A 24,336-nucleotide genomic window follows, 5' to 3' on the forward strand; every position below is an offset into this window, starting at 1 on the left:
CGCCAACAAGAATGTTTGTAATCTCAGAGGCTATGTATTAATACATTTACTTTAAGTATTGTTCACTGTATGGCGACACTTGTCCGTTTGGTGGGTGGGTGTCAATCTCGGTGGTGTCTGTGCGTGAGCGCGCGGCCTTGTCTTCGGTACGGTGTCTCCGGTGTCCGCACTCGCTCAGTCCGTCAGTACATCAAAATGGCTGGGAGCATTCTCGAAAACCTAAGCGGACGCAAGCTCGCCTGCATAGTGGCGGTTGTGCTTATACTTCAAGTGGTCTGCTTCCTCATCGGCGGCCTGATAGGTAAGGACTTTCTTTTGATGCTTGCTCGCACTTGACGTTGACTTCTCACCGACGTCGGATGTGATGGAATGAGTAGTATATACACTACGACAATTTAATATATTTTTTTTTCTATTTCTCTGGCAAGCTCTTGCGGTATCCTGTACGCATTGAAGTGCAAAGCGTCCTGTCTGGTTGGACCATGAACGAAAATCTCGAAGGCGTCATTACAGAATTACAGGAAATCGCTCTTCGCTCGTGGACAGCTGAAAACAAAAATTCTCCAAATGAACTGTTATCTTTAGTGTGTTCATTCACAAACCCAGCAGCATTATGAGAAGCAAACGTTAGCTGCGTGAGAATATCACAACTCGTCTTGCTCGCGCAGACGTAGTTGCGCGGTAGGGTCATCTCGGCGAAAAACCAAGCTTAGTGGCGCGGAATGACAGCTCGAGCTTTGACGAGAACTGATGCCCAGGGTGTGTATCGCGGTACTGCGAGATTCACGATCCTCGCTTCGTGCTGCGAACGTGGCGCAGCTAGGGTCAATTTTCTATTAAACCACGGGGATAATTCTCGTCGAAATCGAGCTGCGAAGCGTGTCTCATTCGCGCGTAAAGCATGCACACATGCGCGCGAGCTAGTAGCGTGGAGGAAAGGGAGACGCTTCTCCTCCAAAGAAAAGTAAAACCTCCTCCTTTTCGCTTCTCTGTCTGTTGACCCCTCTCCACTACAGGCGCCGTCAATGACGCCTCAAAGAGAGCCGCCGCGTGTAATACCTGTACCCAGCCCTTCGCCGTGTGTGGTTTGGAGAGAGAGAGATGGCGATCACCGCGTGTGGCCTCGGCAGTTGACGCCTCTTTCTGGCGCCTCGGTTATTTATTTTTTATGATTTTCCCTCGGACGTCGTTCGGCTGGCGCGCTTCAGTTGGCGCTGAAATGACTTCACAGGTTTTGGCATTTGGAGCGGGGTGGCGGGAACGATAGTCTGCTTTCCGGCATCAACAGAAATGAATTCGCTTATGTACCGGCTGTAATTTCTGGTATGTAGTAAGTATCTTGTATACAGTACAGAATTATGATATGAAATTTGTACCGGCAGGCAACGTCAGTTCAATCTAGGACAAAAATGCCTAATATTCATTGCTGTTAAAAAAATAATGGCTGCAATAGAACTGCAACGAAATGGCCTTCGCTGCGGCTGCTATAAGCCAGCTTGTTAGTAAACGATTACTGCATGCTAAAAATTTTAAATCCTGCCTCTAAAAGTGCAGATGCCAGACTCAAAGCTTGATTAATATTTTATGAGCCTTTTCGCAGGAACTAACTATTGCATGATTTCATTAGGCATGTCAGTCATGTTGGCTGCTCTGTGTTTCTTTGTAACTGAGGTGGCCGTAGAAATCTAAAACCCAGTGTACATTTTCATTTTATCGATTGTGTCTGTGTGCATATTTCTTCAAAATGCATTTCAACATCTTTTGCTTCACTGTTCTGCAACAATCCCGGCAGCTCCAGCCCCATCCAATGCGGACCAGATTCTTGCAACTATATGCAAGAAGGATACCTTGCTTCCCATGGGCACTTTTGATGACACCTGGCACATACCACGTGGCCACGGCGGCCAGCCTACAAACTGCAATGTCATTCATGAGCTCTCGGATACATCCAGAATGGATCCAAATCTGACTGCTAACCACATCGTCTTTGCATTCCAAGCTCCAGGGCCACGATCAGACGAGGACCTCGACTATTCACGGTGGATGCAAAACCTTATAGGCATCCTTCAGCTAGATATTATCCACAGTGACTCCCATCCAATGAGTGAGCTCACTTTTTCCTAACCCTTCTCAAATGTTAAGCAAATCAACTAACATATTGTAGATATTACTTTACAAAGTACCCCTTGGCAGCAAAAGTATATGGTTCACAGAAGCACATGCCAAACTCAATTGGTGCTCCGTCACATTTGTGCTCCTATGCTCTGTCACATTTGTGCCGATTGACAGATGAAGTCAATGAAATACAGTCAAACGCCTCTATAATGAAACAATGTGCATAACGAAGGATTCTGCATCCTGGCCACATTCCTATCTGATAAATGTGTTGTAAACTCCTCTAGACATCTTGTAACTGCAGCGCGCACACGAGAAACGAGGACAAAAACTCCTCTAGAGCAACGACCATAAGCAATTTGCCTGTACAACAAAGGAATGTTGGTGTCCCTAGTAGCTAATTTGTTGCTTTATAACAAACGCAGTGGTGCCATCAACTGAAAGCAGGACAGGGCGCGCTGATTGACACTACTACAATGACCACAAGGGAGGTTCTGATAAAGAGAGAAGGCAGGGATATTGACCAGATGGCACTCGCTACGGTGAGGGAGCCTGTCAGAATAGTGTATACACTATTATGGCAGGCACTTGCTATAGTGAGGGGGCTGCTTTTTATTCCATCGCATTTAATGTGCATAGAGTTTTGCACTGGGCATGTGTACCTCCTCTCCCCCCCCTCTTGAAATTTGTCACTATGTGGTAGAGCACTGCACGGGCTCGGGCTTACCCGAAAGCCCGGACCCGGCCTGTGGGCCGGGCCGCGTAGGGCAGTTTTTTACGGGCTCGGGCATGGCATGTGCTTTGTGACCCGGGCCCGGGCCGGGCACGTGTTTTTTGACGCGGGCCCGGGCCAGGCTCGAACTTTCTGGTGGTGTGCATGTAACGTGCGTCGAGTTATTCTCGTGCGTCTCGACTCTGAAAAACATGTTTTTTTCGGTCTCGGGTCGGGTTTGGGCCGGTTTCGAGCCGGGCTTGGCCCTAAGGTAAAGAGGTGGCGGGTCGGGCGGGTAACGTAGATTATTTCCGGGCCGGGCCCGGGTCTCGCCATAAAACTTTTGGTCGAGCTCGGGCGGGCAGCCCAACGTAAAAACGGGCCCGGGCTGGGCTGGGGCTGAGAAAATCGGCCCGTGCAGTGCTCTAGTATGTGGCCTGCCTATTCCCCCTCTCCCCCCACCCTCACCATCCCTGGTCAAGGACATGCCCCCCTTCCAAAAAGAAATTCTGGCTATGCCACTGAGCGCTACGCAGTCAAAGGAGAGCTTGCACAAGCGCAGACAATACTGTTACACCATCTCTGCCGATCATCGGCCCATTAGGCAGCGAAGGGTAGCCCAGTGGATATGCCGTTGCACTGCTGTGCTCAGGTCACAGGTTCAATCCTGGCCACGGTGGCAGCATTCCATTAGGCTTGTCTACCGTGCATTGGTGGTGGTGTACCCCAGGTGGTAAAAATTTATTCGAAGCCCCCCACTACAGCGTGCCTCACAATCAGATCGTGCTGTTGGCTTGTAAAACCCCAGAATTAATTGTTAGAACAGGGAGGGCACTTTGGTGCTTTTTGAAAACAACTGGGAGGGCCTGAACTCCACAGTAGCTATGCCATAAGACAGGTTGCAGTCACACATTCCGTCAGGCGAAGGGCGCAGAATTAATATTAGAGGCTTCTTTCTCTAAATATTTGTCGAAATTCATGTTGAACAAAGGCTTTCTTTTCTTGAACGTGCTTAGCCTGATCTGTTGCAAGTAGTATAGTACGCAATCTTTACAGTGAAGCGACCAGCTGTGTAATGAGGAATTTTGGCAGTCCCAATTGCTTCATTATAAAGGTGTTTGACTGGCAATGTCTGCCATCTTGAGCAGCTTTGACATTTTTTATGTAATGTGCATTAGTTAAGGTCGCCTATGCAAATGTTTAATTATTCAACAAAGGGGAATTTATTTGTATTGTTACAGAGCACATGCAGTTGTTTTGATGCAGTTATGTCATATGATTCTTTTCCCTGAGCTTGCAAAAAATTTTATATTCCTGAAGAAAACTGATAATCGCGACCATATAAAACCAACAGGCAATGAAGCCAACGAAAGCATAGGGGTATTAGCTGCTATGGCTGAATTGTTGGATGTTGGTTATGCTGGGATATTTATTTATCTGTTAAATACCAGTATAAAATTTGTTGTCCAAGTTGTTTGAAGCCCTCAATATAACGGCAAGCTCATTAGAACTGATGACAGATTCCACTGCTCGAATATTTCTTTACTGCATAGTTCACAGCACATTAGGTTGGTCTGATGCAAAATGACCTCTTTCATCTGCACATTAAAATCTGTGCATTATTGTGCATTGTTGTGTCGTAAACAAAATGTGCAGAATAGAAGAATGCAGGCTCATGGCTTATAGAAAAGCTGTCAAAACTGCTCCCTGTGACACGTGGTGTCCATCTTTAGACAAGTTGCTTAGCTTTTGAGTTGATTCAGTGCAGAATCACATTTACATACTTTGCCTTGATCAGCCTTACCATATTCAAAAGCGTTTAATGGTCATTTATGCCAAGCGTGTTTGCAAATTATCAGCCCTGTGGTCCCTGGAACAGGGAACATGACAGTGGAACGATTTCCTCAAATCTGAAGAGTTTTTCTGAAGCATTGTTTGCATGCTGCATGCTGGTTTTTCATGTCATGTGTTGATGTTTACCTTGTCTTGAAGTATTCCTGTAACAGATATCACTACTGCGATGTCTCAATGCCGAGACAGCAGTGTGTTTAAATAAATAAATCTACAGTGTTCGTCCTGTATAAATAGCAATTTACAAAGTTATCACTAACATTTTTAAAACCATTCTGCTCATGTGAATTACACTGGTGGCACACTCAGAGCAAGTAGTTTGCAATCTTGTGCTATTCTGCTTCTAATACTGCACTTTCTCTGTGTTTTCTTATTTCCTCACTCAAAAATAAAAGCTTCCAACCCGCTGCTTAGCCTTGAGGTGAAGCTTGGCTACAGGAATAAACATGACCCTCCAGACAAATGGACGCTTGCGGCAAAGTCTGTTGAGGAACGCTATTTGCAGTGCAACATAAATAACACTGAGGTATGTTTGCTGGTCTCTGTGTGTGTGTGTGTGTGTGTGTGTGTGTGTGTGTGTGTGTGTGTGTGTGTGTGTGTGTGTGTGTGTGTGTGTGTGTGTGTGTGTGTGTGTGTGTGTGGGGACATGTTTTTATTTTGTTTTCTTTGTGTGTGTGTGTGTGTGTGTGTGTGTGTGGACATGTTTTTATTTTGTTTTCTTTGTGTTTGGTGTGTGCCTTGTGTTGTTCAGGAGGAAAGCAGAAGTGTAATTGCCTACATCCATCTTTAGACTTGAAGGGGCCCTGAAACTCACCACCTCACTATGGAGGACGTCATCTCGCAAATCTCCTGCCGCAAAAAGTTTCCTAACCCCTTAAGTATAGGCAGAGCTAGACATACTTATCGCACCAATGAGCTGCTTCCTCTTTTCGTCTCCACTAGTGTGCTGCAAGCTACACAGGGGAGATGACAAGGCCCCATGCAAAAGTTGAGTATCTCGCTGGTGCGAGCGCTCATGGACGGCACCCTGTGACGGCTGCGGTATCTGCTCTATGCAGCACACCGCTGCTATATCGAAGGCTACGTACGGCAGACGCAGCTACATGCAACTGTCGTGTGCAGAGCGGCAGTTCAAAGATGAAATGGTCTCTCGATATTTTTAAAATTGCAGACATATGTATATTTCTCATTTATTAACTCAAAATTAGCAGTAATAGTATTACTGAGCATGTCAGTCAACTGTTGATGGGCTTGGCTGCTTGCAGCGTAGCTGCATGATGACATTTCCAAGGAGAGAGAAAGCAATTTTTCACTGTTTTTCACATGAGATTGCAGAGTTCCTGCTGCATTCAGTGCAACAATATTTGGCTCGCATGTTCACAGGAGCCTCATTTACAGATGGGCAACGGTTCTTTATTATGTTCAAAAAGTGTTTCAAGGCCACTTTAAATGAAACGGATAAAAGGTGCCTCAATGTTCTGATTGCAGTGCAATCTAGATGAAGTCGTGGCTTTTCTTACTGCACATGAGTGCTCCTTATTACAATTTAATGTAGGCACTGGAGAATCCTAAGCAGTTAGAAATAATTTTACATGTGTTTACCAGCCTTAAAGAGTCCTTACCGAGGTTATCTAGTGTTTGAAAAAAATATTACCAAAGCATCGCTTCTGTTATTTGCCTCCTTTATGCTTACCATGCTTGCTTGTTTTTCTCACTGTTCAGTGGAATAACATAAAATTTCATATCAGCTGCTTCACCATTTCTGACTCCACTTGTCTGCATTACACGGAGTGGGTTCGTTAAAAGTGCTTCACATCGCAATGTTATGGTCAGGTCATAAGTGCCACTTATCTTTAAACCCCATGCGACATACGCATTACGGGATCACCAAAGCAGACATCTTGCATTAGTATTCAAGCATAAGCATTAATAGCATCCTGATTTGCATGAAAGAGAACAACCATCAATCGACACCACAAAAAAAGAAAGGTAGAGCCATCTCGCCCTAATCCTCACCTTACTGAACCATCTTTAATTAACCCCTAGTCTGGTGCATTATGGAGCCAAGACAGCTGTGATATGGGATACTGGGGTTTTGTCGGAAAATTATAGAGGGCAGCACAATGAGTAAGCCGGCCTGAGAGGGCCGTCAGATTGATCTTTCTTTGGTGTAACGACTCCCAGTGGCAACTAAAGGTATTTTTATTGTCCTTGACATGTGGTACATGGTTGGTTTGACATGTAAAACCCCAGAATTCAATTTTTATTAATGCATGGTTGTAGGCAGGAAGTGCGTGTTTTGGAGTGTTCAGGGGGCAGAACTAGACCAGCCTCACCGGAAGAGGTAGTGAACCTCAGTTCTGCATGGGTTCGGTGTCATTCTCGACGACTACAGGCTAAGGAATTTGCATCTAATAAGGTGGTTTTCCTAAAAGTTGACAACCATGTGTACACAATGTAACAGCAAATTTGGAAGGAAGAACAGCCACTTTAGTGCCTTGGTTGGCATACTAGTTGTTTGCTGGCTAGTGTTTTCAGGTCATTGGTGCAACAACTGCTGCTCACATGTTTTCTTTCTGTATTCTTTTGAGCCTTTTAAAAACTGAGTTCCTTTTCTCCATTGCCTCGTTACCCTAGTCAAGAAGTTAGGACAGAAAACATTGCTGAAATGATGGCTATGAATGGAGAGTGTGTCCTTGTCTGATGCCTGCTTGTTGCATCCATGATTGCTGTGTGCTTCCCTATCTGCATTTTGAACAAAACCATGATTTAACTGGGCAATCTAGAGAGACAGCGGTGCCCTGTCTATCTCGGCTATGCTGAAATAGGGACCTAACATTTTTTCTAAAGCGGGAAATTACCATTCCATGACAATTAAAGCATTTGTTCTCTGATAATTTTGAAACTTTAGGGGAGTGTATGGCTCATAGCTAGCCGACTTCACTTCAGGAGCCTCAAAATTTTCATGATTCTTTTCACATTCTGTGGTTCTGTGGTTCTGTTCTCAGGTTCCTGATGGCCATGCGTACAACTGTGATGTCCTGAGCCTCTTTGAACTGGGCAGCCTCCACCATGACTATTATCTCTTGAATTTGCGGCTGCCGATAGACGAGAACAATCCCGGCAACAAAGAGCTCAAGGAAGTCAGGGATGTCTGGCTTGTGGTGAGTGGCTGCCGTCATGTTTCGCTAATTTCTGAGTTTGTGGTGCATGGCTTGCTACACATGGGTGATAAAATGGAAAGCCTTCAAACTGTGCTAGTTAGAATTGATAGTCACACATTTACCGCAAAGCACTTAAGACCTCCAAATTCCTTCGATATGCAGGTCACAGTGTACCACTTGCATTAGAGCTAGATAAGCACTTTCAGCATTGAATCCTAGACATGGTGGCCGCATTTTGATGAGGCCGAAATGCGTAAACACCAGTGTACTTAGATTTAGGTGCACATTAAAGAACCCCAGGTAGTCAAAATTATTCCGCAGTCCCTTACTATCCCTCACCGGAGTCCCCCACTCGCAGATATTTGGTGTATACGAGAGATACGCTCCTTCAGGACAATTTATTGTAAGGTGGAAAAACATTTTTTTCCAGCTTATTGCTCACAGCATTTCTTTTGTTACATCCAGCCAGCTTATTTGTGGCCTGGGAAATGTTTTTGGGGCATCCTGGTTCAATTGGTCATGGTGAACTACCATTTATAGGAAGTCTAGTAGTACGTGATGTTGCCTTTCAGAGTTGTTGCTTTTCACTTTGTCGAAGCTTCAGAGAAAAACGGCTCTTTACCCACTGTGGTTTTGTAGCGACTATGGCATTGCACTACTGAGCTTGAGGTCGGGGTTCTGATACCAGCTGTGGCAGCTGCATTTAGGTGGCATGGCGCTTCAATTCCACTGAGATAAAGCACTAGGCACTACCACGTACGGAGTTGTGTTCAAACACGCACAATTGAACACGGCTTTGGCGTGTTCTATTGTGCCTTTGGCATTTCTGAAATACTGCCTGTCCAATAAGCTTGGTGGCATGGAGGACGACACCGTTCTCGCGGACATTGACAAAAACGTCAGCAGTGATGGGTAAATTGTGCATGCACTCGTCCTTCCTGCTTTCTTTTGTGACTCCAGTTCACAGTACGAATGAATTAAGCACCCCGTGGACATTCGTCTTTATGTGTTGTTTCCTGTTTCTTTGTGACATCACTTGGCGTTGTGATCGTAATATATATATTTTTCTTTTTCTGAGAGACCGAAAGTCCCCCCTCGCATTATATTCGTGGTTGCTTTATTTACGTGCGAATAGTAAATGCAGGTACTTAATTTAATTTAATGACAGTGGCGCTTTATTGAAGAACAGTCACTGCTGCTGTCGTAAGGCAGTTATGTTGAAAGAAGTTTTAAAAGCTTGAGCTCTTCCAACTCTACGTAAACTCTGTTGGTGCTGTGCAGCTTATCCACCAAAATGGCGGCTTCACAAAGGTGTGGGTCTCCCTCAAGACATTCTTCTTTCCTATCGTGCTGGCCACACTGATCTGGTTTTGGCGACGCATCAGGATGCTGGCACGTCCACCGCACCTCATAGAAGGGCAAGTTTCAAGCTTCTGAACCTTTGCATAATTCCTGCAGCACGAGCATCTGTGGCAGGTGTTAGATTTTTGTCCCGTCTTTCTTTCAGCTTGCTGCTTTCCCTGGGAATCGCTCTGACTCTACTCAACTGTAAGTGCTTGAAATCATTAGTGGAAACCTTGTTACAGTGCAGTAAAAGTGATGGGGCACTTGAGGCAGAATTGCACATTTTACTCTGGCTTTTGATGGAGAGCCAAGACAATGGAACACTTGCCACAAAATATTTCTGTAATCCCAACAAGCAGCCATAGGATTCAATGCATTTTGTATTTCTCAAGAGCGAAATATCACTTGACTGGATGGTTAATTAACCTAGGCATTCGTGGGAGGCTTTGTGAATGTAATTATACCCCACCAGGACTGACATATAAGATGTCGCAGAACTAGAGATGCATAGGATTGATGCAAACATAACTGCATCAACTAGGCTACCAAGTGGCAGCATAGAGCACTGTAATACTTCTTTAGGCTGGCCCTATTATGAAGCTTGTTGAGCTTCTCTAGAGGCTCCAAACTAAATGTGTACAATTATACTGTTTTCTCTGTAGGGGGTTATGGTGTTAGGCACTTATGTATGCAGCAAACCCCCTTGCCTGTTTGTTGCAATAGAACCGAAAAAAACCCTGCTTGGACAAGAGCTTACCCTTGCAGCCTGCACTTGCTTGGGTTAAGCAAAAGGTGGCTTTTTATTGTCCATTGGGTGGAAGATGCAAGTGAAGTTAACGCTGCAGATTCAATAGCTGCCAATCGAAAAGGTTTGTTGCTAACACTATAAAAGTTAATTTCGCCTGCTATGGGGACTTGTGGATTTAGGGACACTCCTTAGAACTGCCTCATTCAGAGACCAGCTGCATGCATCAGATGGTGCTTGAGTATTTGCAAAGTGCATATTCGATAAACACTACTAAATGTGGTCTTGGACCATATTGCTAGTTTGTATTAAGACATATTGGTGAAAATGTAGTACATATGCTTTCTTTCGTTCCAGTGCCCCTTGAGTTCCTCACTCTGTGGTTCAACCTGCCATTCATGTTACTCTTGAGTGACATCAGACAGGGAATCTTCTATGCAACCCTGCTCAGCTTCTGGCTCATTTTTTGCGGAGAGCACCTTATGGTGAGCAGGCTATTCTTTTACTTCCGTATGAGTTTATATATGTCCTGTAGTTTGTTTTTAACTCAGTACATTAGGCATTGTGCATGCTGCGATCGTCAAAGTCACTAGCATAACCTCCCCCCCCATCCCCGTTAGTGTATTACAACTTTGTGGTACTGCAGTCAAAGCTATGGAGTCGAGGTGCATGTGTAAGCGTGCTACTGGATGTATTCCCAAATGGTACAGTAGAAAAAAGGCTGAAACCATGAGCTTCTTACTAAAAATTATGGCACTGTAGCCACCACTTGAGGTTTCTTAAAGGGGTCCTGAACGACCCCTCAGTCTTAGTGAAAAAGCACAGTCCGCGGATATCATATGCTGCTGTGAATGTCTGAGCCAGATTTTGCCGTTGCGCTCAACACGTGGAGCTCGCAAGTGGAGCCCGAAGTCACATTTTTCTCACTCTTTTCAACAGAAGCCAGCTCCTCACTCATTTCTGGACGCTTTATTTCATAATATAGCAGATTCCCATACATACGTGGCTGCTATTGGCCAATAGCTGACATCAGTCAAGAAGGGTGTTTGGATCAGTGCGCTTCTTTATACTGTTACTGTGTATAATTTTGTTGACGCAGTTTAATAAACAGGCTGAAGTAAGCGAAAATTTACTTTCAAACTTCAATAATAATTACGTACTTCCGGAAGAAGCCAGCTATCGTCGCCCAGCATCGTCGGCCATGGTCGCCTGGATAGGAATTAAACTTTGGCTACCCTGCTTATCGGTGTCGTAGCTGTCAGGTCTCGCTGATTTCGACTTGTTTTGAACACTCAACTAGCCGCGAACCATGCGAAACTTGGTTGGAGCTCCCACGCACTTTGCAGCGCGCACTCGCTCCTTGTTAGAAACCTTGGCAGACTGCTTCATATTGAGCTATTGATAGCGCTTCAAAATGCGCAAGTTGGATGTGGCTACTATCCATCGGTCAAGCTGGGGCAGGACAAAGCCAGCCCACACCAGGTAGTGTGGCCAGACTAGAGCATATGAGCGCGAGCACACACTCAAGCCCTGTCGTGCACAAAGTAAATTTTGTGCTTACGCACTACAGTTGCATGTAACTGCGGTCGGCTACGTAGCGTAGATACCACGGCCGCCACGGGTGACAAGTCCGCTGGCTGAGCGCACTGCGGCTTGCTGAGGACAAACGTGTTTGGCGCATCGTAGGCTCCAGAATTGGAAGCAGTGGCGTCTATGTGAACATCCAAAATTCAATTGGAACTGCGCACCATGGTGGCATGCAGCCGCCATGCCGTAGCCTTCGCAGTGCCAGTCATTGAAGAAGGAGCAAAAGCACCACGAATGGGATCACACGCTACCTTTGATTGCCAATAACTCTGTTTCTGCTGAACTCATTGAAGTACTTTTTGCGGCAAAGTATTTCTTAAACAGTCTATTTTAACTTCAAATGCATTTCTCAACTTCGATAAAAAGTGGTTCAGGGACTCTTTAACACAAAGCAGAGATTTTAAGAGCCGATGATCAAAATTACAGGATGGTAAAAAATAAACTGCGGGCACGAGCCAATGCCCCGTTTCAAAGGGGATGCTCATAAATTCTATCTGATCATGGCATGAAACTTGCGTGGACTACTTGCCACTCTGATATAATGGCAGAAGCTCCGCCCTCTTAGCTTTGCCTTCAGTGCCACAGGAAGTCATTGCGGCGTGTAGCTTGTCTACAGACAACATGTGACTGAGTGCTGCAATGTAATACTGAGTCCTCCAAATCATTGTGCATTACTTGAAGAAATATTTGATGCATCAGAGAATGCTTTTATATCGTAAACATTAGACACAATCCGATCCAGAGTGCCATAAAAAGCAGCTGAATGTACTATTTCCCAGCGGTGTAGCCTGTGTAAACACTCAGTAAAAGCTGCACTACGATTACGAGTATAGTCAATGAGCTTTGCTAGGTAAAGCTCCTAATATTGCTTGATTCAGACAATTTTCTTTCTTTTGCTTCAACGAGAGTGAGAGGGGAAAAACTGCTTAAGTTTGCACATGGAGAGCAATGAAGCATACAGTCTCAGCTTCAGATTTGCGGTCTCTGCATGCCATTCCAAACTTTCTGTATTAGAAATGCTGTGACAGTGTCCACTACACTGTTTTCTTTTTAAATAATTTCTGACAGCAGTAATCTATACAGTGACTTGAAAACATTGCGGTAAATCAAACTCCTGTCTGTTTCATGCAAATGTCTGTTGTCTTTTTTGTGTGCATGTTTGTGTCTGATCCATGTCCCGCTTTGCTTGTCTGTACATCTTTTTCAATGCCTTTCATGTTTGCTTTTCATGCTCACCTTGAAGGAGGGCCGCAGGGTAGGTTATGCATTTGACTGGTAGGTTTTATCTCCATGCACATGTCTGCAAGAGAACAGAGACTGCCACAAGCACTTCTTTTTCACTTAAGATATGAATTGTACCATTCTTGCAGCGTATTCTACTGGTAGTTTCAGAGCGCTTCGGCGATGCTTGAAAGGCCACGTAAAATAACTAAGCAAGCATAAGCGAGCTCAAACGATGATAATGAAGCCAGTACACCCTAAGGCTGTTTGCTGCACTTACTGTCCTGCACAACCTTAGTGGCACTGCCAGAGTGCTGTTTAAAATTTGAATATTCGACTAAAATAGAAGAAAGGCATGTCTCTGAAAAATTAAGCTGTTTGCTTTATCGTTAGTACGCTCATTGTTCAGAAGTGCAGAAAGTTCGGCTTGTTGGTATGGGTTCATTTCTTGTGTAATGACACCACAAAAAAGGCACTGACGGTGTCACCATGTGTTCATCATGTCTTGCTTTCCGTCATGTGTCTTTTCTGTGGCACCATTATGCGAGAAATGACCACTCATTCTTCACTGTATTGACTGCAACCTTTGTATTGCAGGACGACGTGGAGCGCAACAGGTTGCGGTCATACTGGAAGCACCTTAGCGCCGTGATAACAGGCTGTGTCTGCCTCTTTATATTTGACCTGTGCGAAAGGTAGGCAAACAGAATATAAACATTGTACTGACCGAGAAGAGCTAACATTTTTGTGTTCCAGGGGGATTCAGATGAAGAACCCTTTCTACAGCATCTGGGCAACTCATGTCGGCAGCAATCTTGCAGTATCCTTTGGGGAATGTTTGATTTGCTGAGAATATTTCAGTGCCCAATCTTACCGGTTGGTTGTTTAGCAGACAACAGTGTCATGATCTCCTTTGGTGTTTCTGTAGTTTATAGAATGATAAACTGAGTACCTGATTCCTAATTTATGCAGTGTGCACTGCATGTAATGTAGATATTATATGCAGTTAGCATAACACACTGTATAGGTTTCTATATTTCATCGCTACTTTTGCTCTTGTATAGCCAGCGCCAACATTGCCAGCACTTGCTGTTGATCAAAGCGAGTGCTTTTCAGGCGTGCAGATCACCACCAGGATTGTGCAGACTTAGGTTTCATACGCAGACCTCTCAACTGTACATTGTGGCTACACTGCCCTGGTCGTGAGAGATCTTGCAAGAAACATTTGATTTACTTTGTTATATATGATAATTCGTTATATCAGTGTACATTATGTAAGTGTTAAACTGTCCACTAGGGCTGGGGGAGTGCTCTAACCGCACCATAACAGTGTGTTGGGACTTTTTGAAAGGTAATTTCACCCAGAAAGTTAAATTATAGGACCCCTCACCTGGCCACATAGCAAATTTTGGTTATACGCTGGAAGTTGTTACGTGCCCTATAAGCAGTGTTCTAAGGAGTGTAAGGGAATTCTATGAAATTTTGTTTCCTTTTTTTTTTCTTTTTTTAATATATACATATAAATACAGCATACCCCGCTGATACGTTTTTCACGGGACCTAAAAAAAAAAATGTAAGAGCTGGGAAACGCAAAAGCCGAGAAACAGGAAAATTTTTGAAATGAGAGTAGCGGTGAATTGCATACAATTTTATTTTAATTCTTAAGTATGAAAAAAAAAAAAGTTGCAGTTTCGCCCGAAAGCCGAAGCATCAATTGAGATAGCAAATTAGTAGACAGCTATACAAAGTAAAATTAGTAGAAAGCTATACAAAGTAAGGGAGGTACTTGGTATAGCTGCCTACTAATTTGCTATCGCAATCGATGCTCCGGCTTTCGGGCGAAACTGCAATGATTGAGGACCTTAACCAAGAAAGTGTAAGAGTGGGGTTGAAGATTAATATGCAGAAGACAAAGATAATGTTCAATAGTCTGGCAAGGGAACAAGAATTCAGGATCGCCAGTCAGCCTCTAGAGTCTGTAAAGCAGTACGTTTATCTAGTTCAGTTACTCACAGGGGACCCTGATCATGAGAAAGAAATTTATAGAAGAATAAAATTGGGCTGGAGTGCATACGGCAGGCATTATCAAATCCTGACTGGGAGATTACCACTGTCGTTGAAAAGTGTACAATCATTGCATTCTACTGGTGCTAACATATGGGGCAGAAACTTGGAGGTTAACAAAGAAGCTCGAGAACAAGTTAAGGACCGTACAAAGAGCAATGGAACAAAAAATGTTAGGTCTAACGTTGGGAGACAGGAAGAGAGCGGTGTGGATCGGAGAACAAACGGAGATAGCCGATATTCTAGTTGACATTAAGCGGAAAAAGTGGAGCTGGGCAGGCCATGTAATGCGCAAGATGGATAACTGGTGGACCATTAGGGTTACAGAATGGATACCAAGAAAAGGGAAGCGCAGTCGAGGATGGCAGAAAACTAGGTGGAGTGATGAAGTTAGGAAATTTGCAGGCGCAAGTCGGAATCAGCTAGCGCAAGACAGGGGCAATAGGAGATCGCAGGGAGAGGCCTTCGTCCTGCAGTGGACATATAGGCTGATGATGATGATGATACAAAGTAAGGATAGTAGTTTTATCATCCATATAAACTTGTTAACATTCGCTTATTAACCATATTAACAAGCATGGTGTCAGCGCGCGCAGGCAAGCATGAACCCATCGCACTCAATGACCACAGACACTCGCTATCAAAACGCTTGCCTGAGGAAGCGCCACAGCAGCAGCGAGCGATATGGCCTGCGTGCTGTCTATCGCTTCAACATAAGCCGAGCATTGAGAACACACAGCACACACAAAGCTACGAGTCGATATGGCCCTCGTGACTGTGCGCGGCCATGCAGTACGCAGTTGATGCCAGAGTACAACGCCACGCGGGCGCACTTTTTAAACGTCGCAGATTGCTTTCAAGATACGGCAGCCGCTGCCATAGAATCCCTCTCCCCCCCCCCCCCGTGCCTCCCAGGCGACAGAAGAAGCGCGCTTCACCCCGCCTTACTGCTTCGTGCGTGCGAGATTGAGCCACACTCGTCGGCTGACCCTTACACATACAGCATACAGTGCGCGGTGGTTGCGTTATCGCCCTTGGACTTAATACGGAACAGCTATGCGCTAAAACCAATTTTTAGGGCCCCAACGCGTCATATCACCATCTTTAGATAGCAAACAAAGGCCATGTCTTTGCTGGCGGAAATCAAAAATACGTCATAGACGTCACCCCCAGCACTTTGCGCGGCCAATCCCATCGTCAAGCCAAGCGACATGAAAAGTCAACATGGCCGCTCGGGGCGGCGCTGGGTAGCAGTTCGCAACGCATGATGCGGGAACGGACCCACAGTTGCGACGCAACAGCGGGATTACCAATGCATTGGGTCCTATGGGAGCCATGCTGTGATCGGCCGAAAACGACGCAACAGCCGGGAAAAACGCAGCACCCGGGAACGTAACAGTGGGGTTCTACGGTATATATACTAGTGTGATGTATTACCCTCGCAATTCTTGCCTGTGAAACTGGTATGTAACCTTGACTCCTGGTATCCTCACAGCTGGCATTCATCATTGCTGGTGGGGTTTCAGCTGGTGTTTACTTCATCTTCCTTTCCTACCTGCTTTATCGTGTGCTTCGTAACATTAGCTTCAAGAGGAGTGCCCTCCCAAGTATGAGTCAGGCACGCCGGATGTACTACGAGGTTGGTTTTCTCATGAGATGACACAAGTTGCAGGGTTGTTGTTTCCCATATGTGATCATGTTTGGAAACTATTTCGCAGGGCATTATATACAGGTTCAAGTTCCTGCTCCTTGCCACGCAGATCTGTGCGGCCCTCACAGTGATTGCATACATCATAGGACAGGTATGTGCATGTGTTGAAGCCATTCTTTATTGCTCACTAAAAAATTGCGTATTCTCGAGGACAATTATACAGTTACATAACGAATTCACATCTGACATGAAAGTACCTTTGTTATATTTTGCATCTTTGTAAGCAGATCATTGTTACACTGATTTTGGTGTCTGAAATTTTATATATCTGTGTTCGTTGTATCGAGCTTCAGCTGTACACCCTTATAAAATTAGCAGGTTCATAGACACTTAGCAGTGTGGCATGCTTTCATTATTATAATACGCTTCAGACTACTTCAGTGACAAAATTTAAGGGATCAGTTCTCACTCGTCTCGGTGTCGACGCGCGCCCGTAACAGCCTGAACCAATCACGTTCATCATTCAACCTATGAGCTTTCTGGTCTCCTTTGCTCCATGCAGTCCTCTCTTAACCCTTTTAGTGTCTGGCTTTTTTTTTTTTCGGAGGTAACGCACCCCCAGCATCGTTTTTTTTTTTTTTCAAGCGAAGCTTGTATTGCCTCACTCGTGTCGGTGTCGACGCGCGCCCGTAACACGTGCACGCTCTTCAATGCACGCTCGGCAAATGAAGATGTCTCGCATAGAGGCTCCACAGCTGCAGAAACCTTACACAATGGGTTTAGAAAGGATGGACGGGCGAATGACAGGCATCCCCTCCCTCCGGATGAGGGAAAGGGTGTGATCGCGTGTTCACTCACCTCGCGCCCTCCATTTCCCGCCAGTTCAGGCCCGGCAGTCAGATGGGGAGGCCGCGTTTGGTTCGCTCTGCCGAACAACAGGCTGCATTGAAGGAACGGTAGCGGGAGCAGGCCCGTGGACGTGCTCATGCTCGCTGGGCGAGTCTAGAGCTTGGGCAAGCTGAAGTCGAAGCGAAACGACGACGACGGGTATATCTTCAGGTTAGGGCTGCCATCGCCAAAGCACAACAACCACGCTGGGCAAATCCAGAGGTTCGACAGGCTGACGTCAAAGTGGGTCTCTTTAATGTGTCTCAAACGCCCAAAAAACTAACCAACCCCTCCCCTAGGATTGGGCAAGCTTCGTGTGCACCCCTGTGCCCGGTAGAGGAGGGGTTCTAATTTTTTTTTTCTAGAATATTATAAAATGAACACAACTGTTTCTCAGTTATGCAGGGGGGGGGGGGGGGTGAAATGACACGGATAATGGCAAATCTACTTTTAGTGTGGACCTCACGTTCCTCTCTTTCTTTTGTATCTCCTACCGTAGTTTTGTTCTGGCGTGCACGCTTCCACGATAGCACTGCCATGTCAGGGTCAAAAAAACAAAACCTTCTTTAAACGTATCACAGATGGCAGAAACACCAAGAATGGTGGCCTTGTGCTACAGTGCGAATATTCGAACAGAGAATTGCCGTGTGGTAGCGGTGCACAAAATCCGGGAGCCATCCCTCCCATCTGCAAATGCGCGCTCCACATGGTACAACTATGCCCACGAAGAGGCGCGTTTCACAGCACGCCAACGTAAACCCAGAGAGATGAGAAAATATGCTTCCAGAAATATACAACAGATGGTGGAACTTCCTCGGAGCTCATCAATTTCGTGTTACTGCGCACATCCGACATCAGTGACATGGCTGGGCAAAAACGTAGAAACGTACCCATACGTCAATGACACTGACAGGGTTAAAACTAGCATTGTGCTCGTTTCGAGCACAATGCTATTACTGCACAATACTATTCGAAATGCACAATACTATTCGAAATATTCGAGCCAAAAAATGTTGCTGTTGTAGGTCCTTTAAGTCAGCTTCGCTGCAGTATAGCCGTGTTATACGGCGAAGTGCACAAAATGTATTTCGGCGAGGCATATTTGCTGTGCAGTGAAACATATGAAAAGTAGGAAGGAGATACTGTCACGGAGCCTGTGCTGGTGCTTATGGTTACCCGACACTATCAGCTCCAGTGTTGCCTTCACTGTTCTGCCTCTTCATGCATCTGGACAACACCAGCCACAAGGTGGAAACCCCTGTGTCTGCTACTAATCTGGCTGAGTGCCTAAAGACAGTTTCCAAACTACAGATTTGACCAAGTAGAAAATGTGGCAATGTTTTCGACCTTCATTCTAAAGTAGTTGAATACTACCACGTTGCTTCAATGGCAAACTAGTTAAGAAACTGGCTTTAGAAGAAGCAAGGAAACTTTTAACACCAAGGAACCCAGATATGTTCTCTACGACGAAAGCTTCCGTAGAAGCTCCTTCCCCATCAGCGCTGTCGAAATACTTTGATAAGCTCATTAACCAGCAGCAATTTTCATTGCCACAAGCACAGGTTGAAAGATATGTGAAAGATGAAATTTTGGGCCAAAGACGATCCATGTAAGTTTGCGTGTAAACATGGTGCCCACGGTTGGCTTGGCTTGCGAAGAGATACCTGCTGATACCAGACACTAGTGTGTCCAATGAGCAGCTCATTTCCAAGTCAAGGGATTATGACATGCAGGAGGGTGTCTCCTCCCCTAACATATCGAGCAGAAATCCTTCCTTCAGGACAGCATCAAGTAACTCAAGTTATTATACTGTCAAGTAAAAGTGTGCTGGAGAATTTTGTTGACTACAAAGCATATGTACTCCTGTACTGTAGATTGTCATAAGAGGGTTCGTTAATTTGACTCCGGTTAACTAAATCTCAGCCGAAGGTCCCAGCCAACACCCGTGCAGTTATAGGCCCAAATTTTCATTGTTTACATCCTGAAATTGGCGTTCGATAATTCGAACTTGGACCAGTCGGCACACACGTCTCGGACCTCTTTGGTGTTGTAGCGCCTGTCTTAGTGAATCGGGCACAGTGAATGCGTTGAACACACTTCAAAAAAGTCTCCCGTCGAAAACACCTAGTGGTATTGTCGGCCTGCCCTTGGGAAGATTTTCAAGCAATAATGAAAGCTCACAGTGTCCAATTATGGTATTTACCCAATTCTAACACGCTTTTTTTTTTTAATGAAAACTGGGCTGTAAATTGCCATTGTGCAACACATATAATAATAATAATGCATTTTATGTGCATGATGCAGAGTCATACATGATGTAGGAGGTCAGCTGAAAAATCTGTCAGAACAACTTGGCCAGGCTGCAGGCCCCACATTGGCACGCTTGCAGCGACTGTAAATCAGTAGGCCACATTTGTCAAACAAAGCTTTGACGCTTGCAGAGTATACATGATCAGATCAGTAGAATGTACAATTGAAAAGTCATATTGAAACAGGAGAACATAAGTGATGACATAAATACAAAAAATACCCTGGTATGCATGACAGTTTTTATAGAAAGTCATAAAAATAAAACAAAGAAGAGCAATTAGAAATAAACAAATTTTCATTTGTTGGTCATGTGATGGTCAAATTAACGAAGTCGACTTTATTTTATTTGCTGTACAATAAGCTTGCCCTTTTTTTCGTACCTCTTGCTGGTGAAAAAACTTGCATTTTTGCAAGACCAATAGTATTTCTATTTGAAAAAGATTTGATTTGATTTGCAATTAGTTTTCATTATTAAAGTTTGCTTTGAAATTGACAATGAAATGCTAAGGGTGTTACTCTTCCTCTGGCTTTTTCTTTCTTTCCCTCCTAAAACACTCGTCATTCACTTTATCCTAAACGTATGTGCTCGCCAAGTTAATTCTTCCTCTAATTTTATCTAGAACATTGTCAGCTGGCATTTCTTCTCCAACTGATGCTGCCCTGAATTATTATTGAGCTGGGACAGTGACATTATTTTACGCATTTGCGAGATGACAGCAGTGTACGTTGCCAGACTTGTCACACCGTGTTTAGGAGGTAACTGCTTCATGTTCTCCCCTCTACTGTTCCAGGTGAGCGAGGGTCGCTGGAAGTGGGACGATGACATTGACCTGGAGTTTACGTCTGCTTTCTTCACGGGTGTCTATGGCATGTGGAACCTTTACGTCTTCATGCTGCTCGTCCTGTACGCACCATCTCACAAGTATTACCCCACACCCGCTGGTGAGTAAGCCTCCTTCCTTTATCTCTCCCCCATTTCTCGAAAGAAGTAATTTTGTGATAAGCTTCTCCTGCTTTTCTCAAGTTATGCATTCATTCCTCATTTTCTTGCAACTAGGATCATTGCTATGTTGCCTCTTTTTCCTACACGTTTACTGCAGCAAATGTGATGATTTTTTAGACCAGAATCTTAACTTGCGCAATAACTGTTAAGAGCTAGGGAACCTAATTGCAGCCCTGTCCCAGTTGTCGGCACAGCCAACGCTGTGGGTTTGACATTGGAGCAGTTCATGATAAACCCATGGTAAGCGGACACTGGTGGCAAGCATGCAATAACAGGCTGAGCGTTATCGTATGGCTGTCCCCTAGAAGTGCTGCAAATTCAGGTTTGTACAGTTGGAGCTCGACATAATGAATACGAATGTAAAAAAGTAAATCCAAAATGTTTATCGCTGATCCCGTTGGAAGTATATACTCACAATGACCATTTAGAGGATTTTTCAGTGTTTTTGTATCGGATGAGAGTTATTATGTTCGTAAGTGGAACTTTGATAGTTGACTCTCGTTAATGCGAACCTTGCGGAACTGCTAGTATTGGTTGAATTATATGAGAAGATGAATTAATAAACGGCTGCAAAATGCATTCAATAACTGTACATGTCGTTGGTCAGTGGCCAACAGACCTCAACACTGTCATTGGCGCTGATGAAATTGTCAAGAGACATCACTCGGGGCACAGTGCAAGTCATCATCATTGCAGGACAAATTGCTGCCATAACTGTCGTCAACAAGGGAACCAGTAGTTCCATCTGCTGAATTTCTTGTGCTTTCATGCTTTTAGTAACTGCTACATGCGTGAGGGGGGGGGGGGGGGGAGTACTGGTGGTAGGTCTAATGAACTGAAGCAACAGGCTTTCATGCTTTCGTGTTTGAACTAAATGCATGTTTCTTCCGTAGAAACGTATGGTGTCTCGCCAGGACTTTCCAGTGCGTTTGAATTAAGCACAAAGGCTAATTAATCTAAGTCAATAACGGCAGTTGACAGTATAATAAATTATCGAATAAAGTTATTGAATATGTAAGGAAGTAAATCTTAAATGGTTGTCACCGACATCAGCATGTAACGAATTAAATGCTTATAATGGATATTGGATATAACGAAGGTACTTTTATGTCGGCGGTGACTTCATTGAAACGAGGCTCAACTGTATGACTGGCCTGTTCTGCCAGTTTTCTGTAGCAGAAATTTTGCTTAAAGGGGTCCTCAACGACCCCTCGGACTTTGTGGAAGAACATAGTCTGTGGATAGCATACGCTACTGTGAACATCTCAGCTAAGTTTTGCAGTCGTACGTGGAGCTCGTAAGCGGAGCATGAAGTTACCTTTCTCTCAAACGCTCTCTTTTCAACAGAAGCCCGCTCCTCACTCTTTTCTGCATGCTTTATTTCGTAATATAGCAGATTCCCATACGCCGCTGCTATTGGCCAATAGTTGACGTCAATCAAGAAGGTTGTTTGGATCAGTGCGCTACTTCTTATGGTTACAGTAAAACCTCGCTAATTTGGATTTCACGGGACCGAAGAAAATGTCCAAATTAACTGAATGTCGAATTATTGAGGGTATCCAGAAAACATTTGTCGGCCCTTCCACTCTGTCAAGATGGTTAACCAGCGAAGCTGAAACATGCGGCCCCAGTGTTCATCACTGGGTTAATCCCGGGGCCTGTGGACAGGCTATTTCGCCTAGCCATATAAAGCTTCGCTTTAAAAGATAAACAAATTCTTACCACGTCAATGCGCTTTTATTTAGTGAATGCATAAGCAAGGCCTGTTGCTATTTTGCACAAAAGCAGTGCAGAAGCTACAATTCTCATCTCGTGGCTCATTGGCTCTCGCAGCGGCGTGCGCCTTGATTTGCAACACGCTTTGCACTACCGCATGCACATCCCGATTATTTTTTCGCCAGTAAGCTGATCGCCAACAGGTCGCGCTCACTCCTGGCCGCTCCTAATTAGACACCTTGGCAGACTTACTGATAGCGTTTCAAAATGCGCAAGTTGAATGTGGCTACTATCCATCGGTCCAACTGGTGAAGGACAAAGCCAGTCCGCACCACATAGCACGGTCAAACTGGAGCATGTGAGCACGAGCACATAATCAAGCCCTGTTGTGCATAAAGCAAACGCACAAGCATACGCACTACAGTTGCATGTAGCTGTGGTCTGCTACATAGTATAGATACCGCCACCGCGGCTGCGATACTGCGGCTCGCTGAGGACAACCCTTTTTTTTTTTTTTTCGCGTCGTGGGCACCAGAATTGGAAGTAGTGGTGTCTACATTAACATTCAAAATCAAATTTCAACTGCGCGCCACGATGGCATTCAGTAGGCATACCCCGCTCCGCCGTGGCCTTCGCAATGCAAGGTATTAAAGAACAAGCTGAAGCACCGCAAAGGGCAGGTATGGTTGCCAATAACTCCACTTCTTCTGAACGCATTGAAGTACTTTTTGCAGCAAAGTATTTCTGAAATAGCCTATTTTACCATCAAATGCATTTGTTTTCAATGAAGAGTGGTTCAGGGCCTCTTTAAATCTGTAATTTTGTCTTTTATCCTTTCTGGTGCACATGGTGCAGTTTCTTCATGGTTTCTTTGAGAAGTGTCTAGAAAAATTACTTGCCTTACTTTGCGACTTCCGTCTAGATCACTCCACAAGCCAGGAAGAAATCGAGTTCAGCCGGCTTACCACGACAGAGCCTTTGCCCACAGAGCCTACAGAGTCATCATCGCTGACAGAGTTTGCCAAGAAGGCAGCCTTGGATTAATTTATCTTGGTTATTCAGCTCATCGGAGTCCTCGAATTTTTAATTTTTTTTTGTTCCTTTGACTTTTTTAGGACAATCAAAGTTTATCGGCCCAACACTTGCAAGATCAGAAAAGTGAACAGGCATATTCAGTCAGTATTGCTGTAAAGCAGTGCTTCCCAAACTTTGCTCCCTGATGGCTTGCTGAAATTGACAATACCAAAAAACAGTAATGCAGGAAGTGTTTGTGTCAGAGTTAGCATGGCCACAGGTAATCTGCTCAGATAAAAAAACAACAAACTGCAACAACTGCTAGCAGAAAAAAATTGTTGCTGATGGTGTGAGGGAGTTTGTTTGTCAGAGGGCAGTTTCTCCACACGGGAATGAAGTTCAGGTGCTACCACTTCCAGTTCCGACTCCGCATTCGAATGCTGCCAATGCACAGAAGTCAGGAGTGAACACGTACTATGCAGTGTTTACGGTATGAAAAAATTGAGTTTTGCTACTCGTAAAAAGGTACTCCTTCCAGATTTGTGCAAAATTGCCATTAGCTTGCTGTAATTGTTGGCTGTCATTGAAGCTCTTGCGACAGGTTTTGCCGTCGCGGAGTGCTATCCGTTGCTGTCGCTGGTCGTGTCGCCGGTTTCTGGCCAGCCAGAAAATATCGCTTGTCGCCCGGAAGTCAGCGCGACGACATCCGCTGGAGACAGCGATTGCACAACAACATGGCAGCAATCAGTCTGCCCGCTTCGATCTGAATTCGCTCTTGCAACTTGCTCTCTGCTGTGACAGCAAAAAATAAATAGTACAATCAGTCATCGCTTCACCTCATCGCTAGCTGAAGACTAAGTATCGGCGCTCTCTTGTCGTTATTATTGAGATCGGTTGTTTTGTTTTGACGCTGTTAGGCCTGAGACGCCACCGAGAGCCGAGAATGTGTTT

General features: G+C 44.8%; 1 protein-coding gene across 1 annotated transcript; it reads left to right on the forward strand.

Annotated features, from left to right (window-relative positions):
• Positions 1-115: 115 nt before the first annotated feature.
• Positions 116-23,973, forward strand: LOC119433984 (protein wntless). Its single transcript, XM_037701276.2, has 13 exons — positions 116-301; positions 1,793-2,104; positions 5,074-5,204; positions 7,687-7,842; positions 9,124-9,260; positions 9,350-9,390; positions 10,289-10,416; positions 13,337-13,434; positions 13,496-13,559; positions 16,299-16,442; positions 16,522-16,605; positions 20,444-20,594; positions 23,294-23,973. The coding sequence occupies exons 1-13, from the start codon at positions 196-198 to the stop codon at positions 23,413-23,415; spliced, it is 1,674 nt and encodes a 557-aa protein (XP_037557204.1). The 5' UTR covers positions 116-195; the 3' UTR covers positions 23,416-23,973.
• The last annotated feature ends 363 nt before the right edge of the window (positions 23,974-24,336 follow it).

The sequence above is a fragment of the Dermacentor silvarum genome, chromosome 11 (assembly GCF_013339745.2).
Source record: "Dermacentor silvarum isolate Dsil-2018 chromosome 11, BIME_Dsil_1.4, whole genome shotgun sequence".
Lineage (NCBI taxonomy): Eukaryota > Metazoa > Arthropoda > Arachnida > Ixodida > Ixodidae > Dermacentor > Dermacentor silvarum.

Excerpts from the sequence above, each read along its gene's own strand:
- LOC119433984 (XM_037701276.2), top strand. The coding sequence starts at position 196 with ATGGCTGGGAGCATTCTCGAAAACCTAAGCGGACGCAAGCTCGCCTGC. Across the intron at positions 302-1,792 it reads CCTCATCGGCGGCCTGATAG|CTCCAGCCCCATCCAATGCG; the intron begins GTAAGGACTTTC and ends CAATCCCGGCAG. Across the intron at positions 13,435-13,495 it reads ATATTTGACCTGTGCGAAAG|GGGGATTCAGATGAAGAACC; the intron begins GTAGGCAAACAG and ends TTTGTGTTCCAG.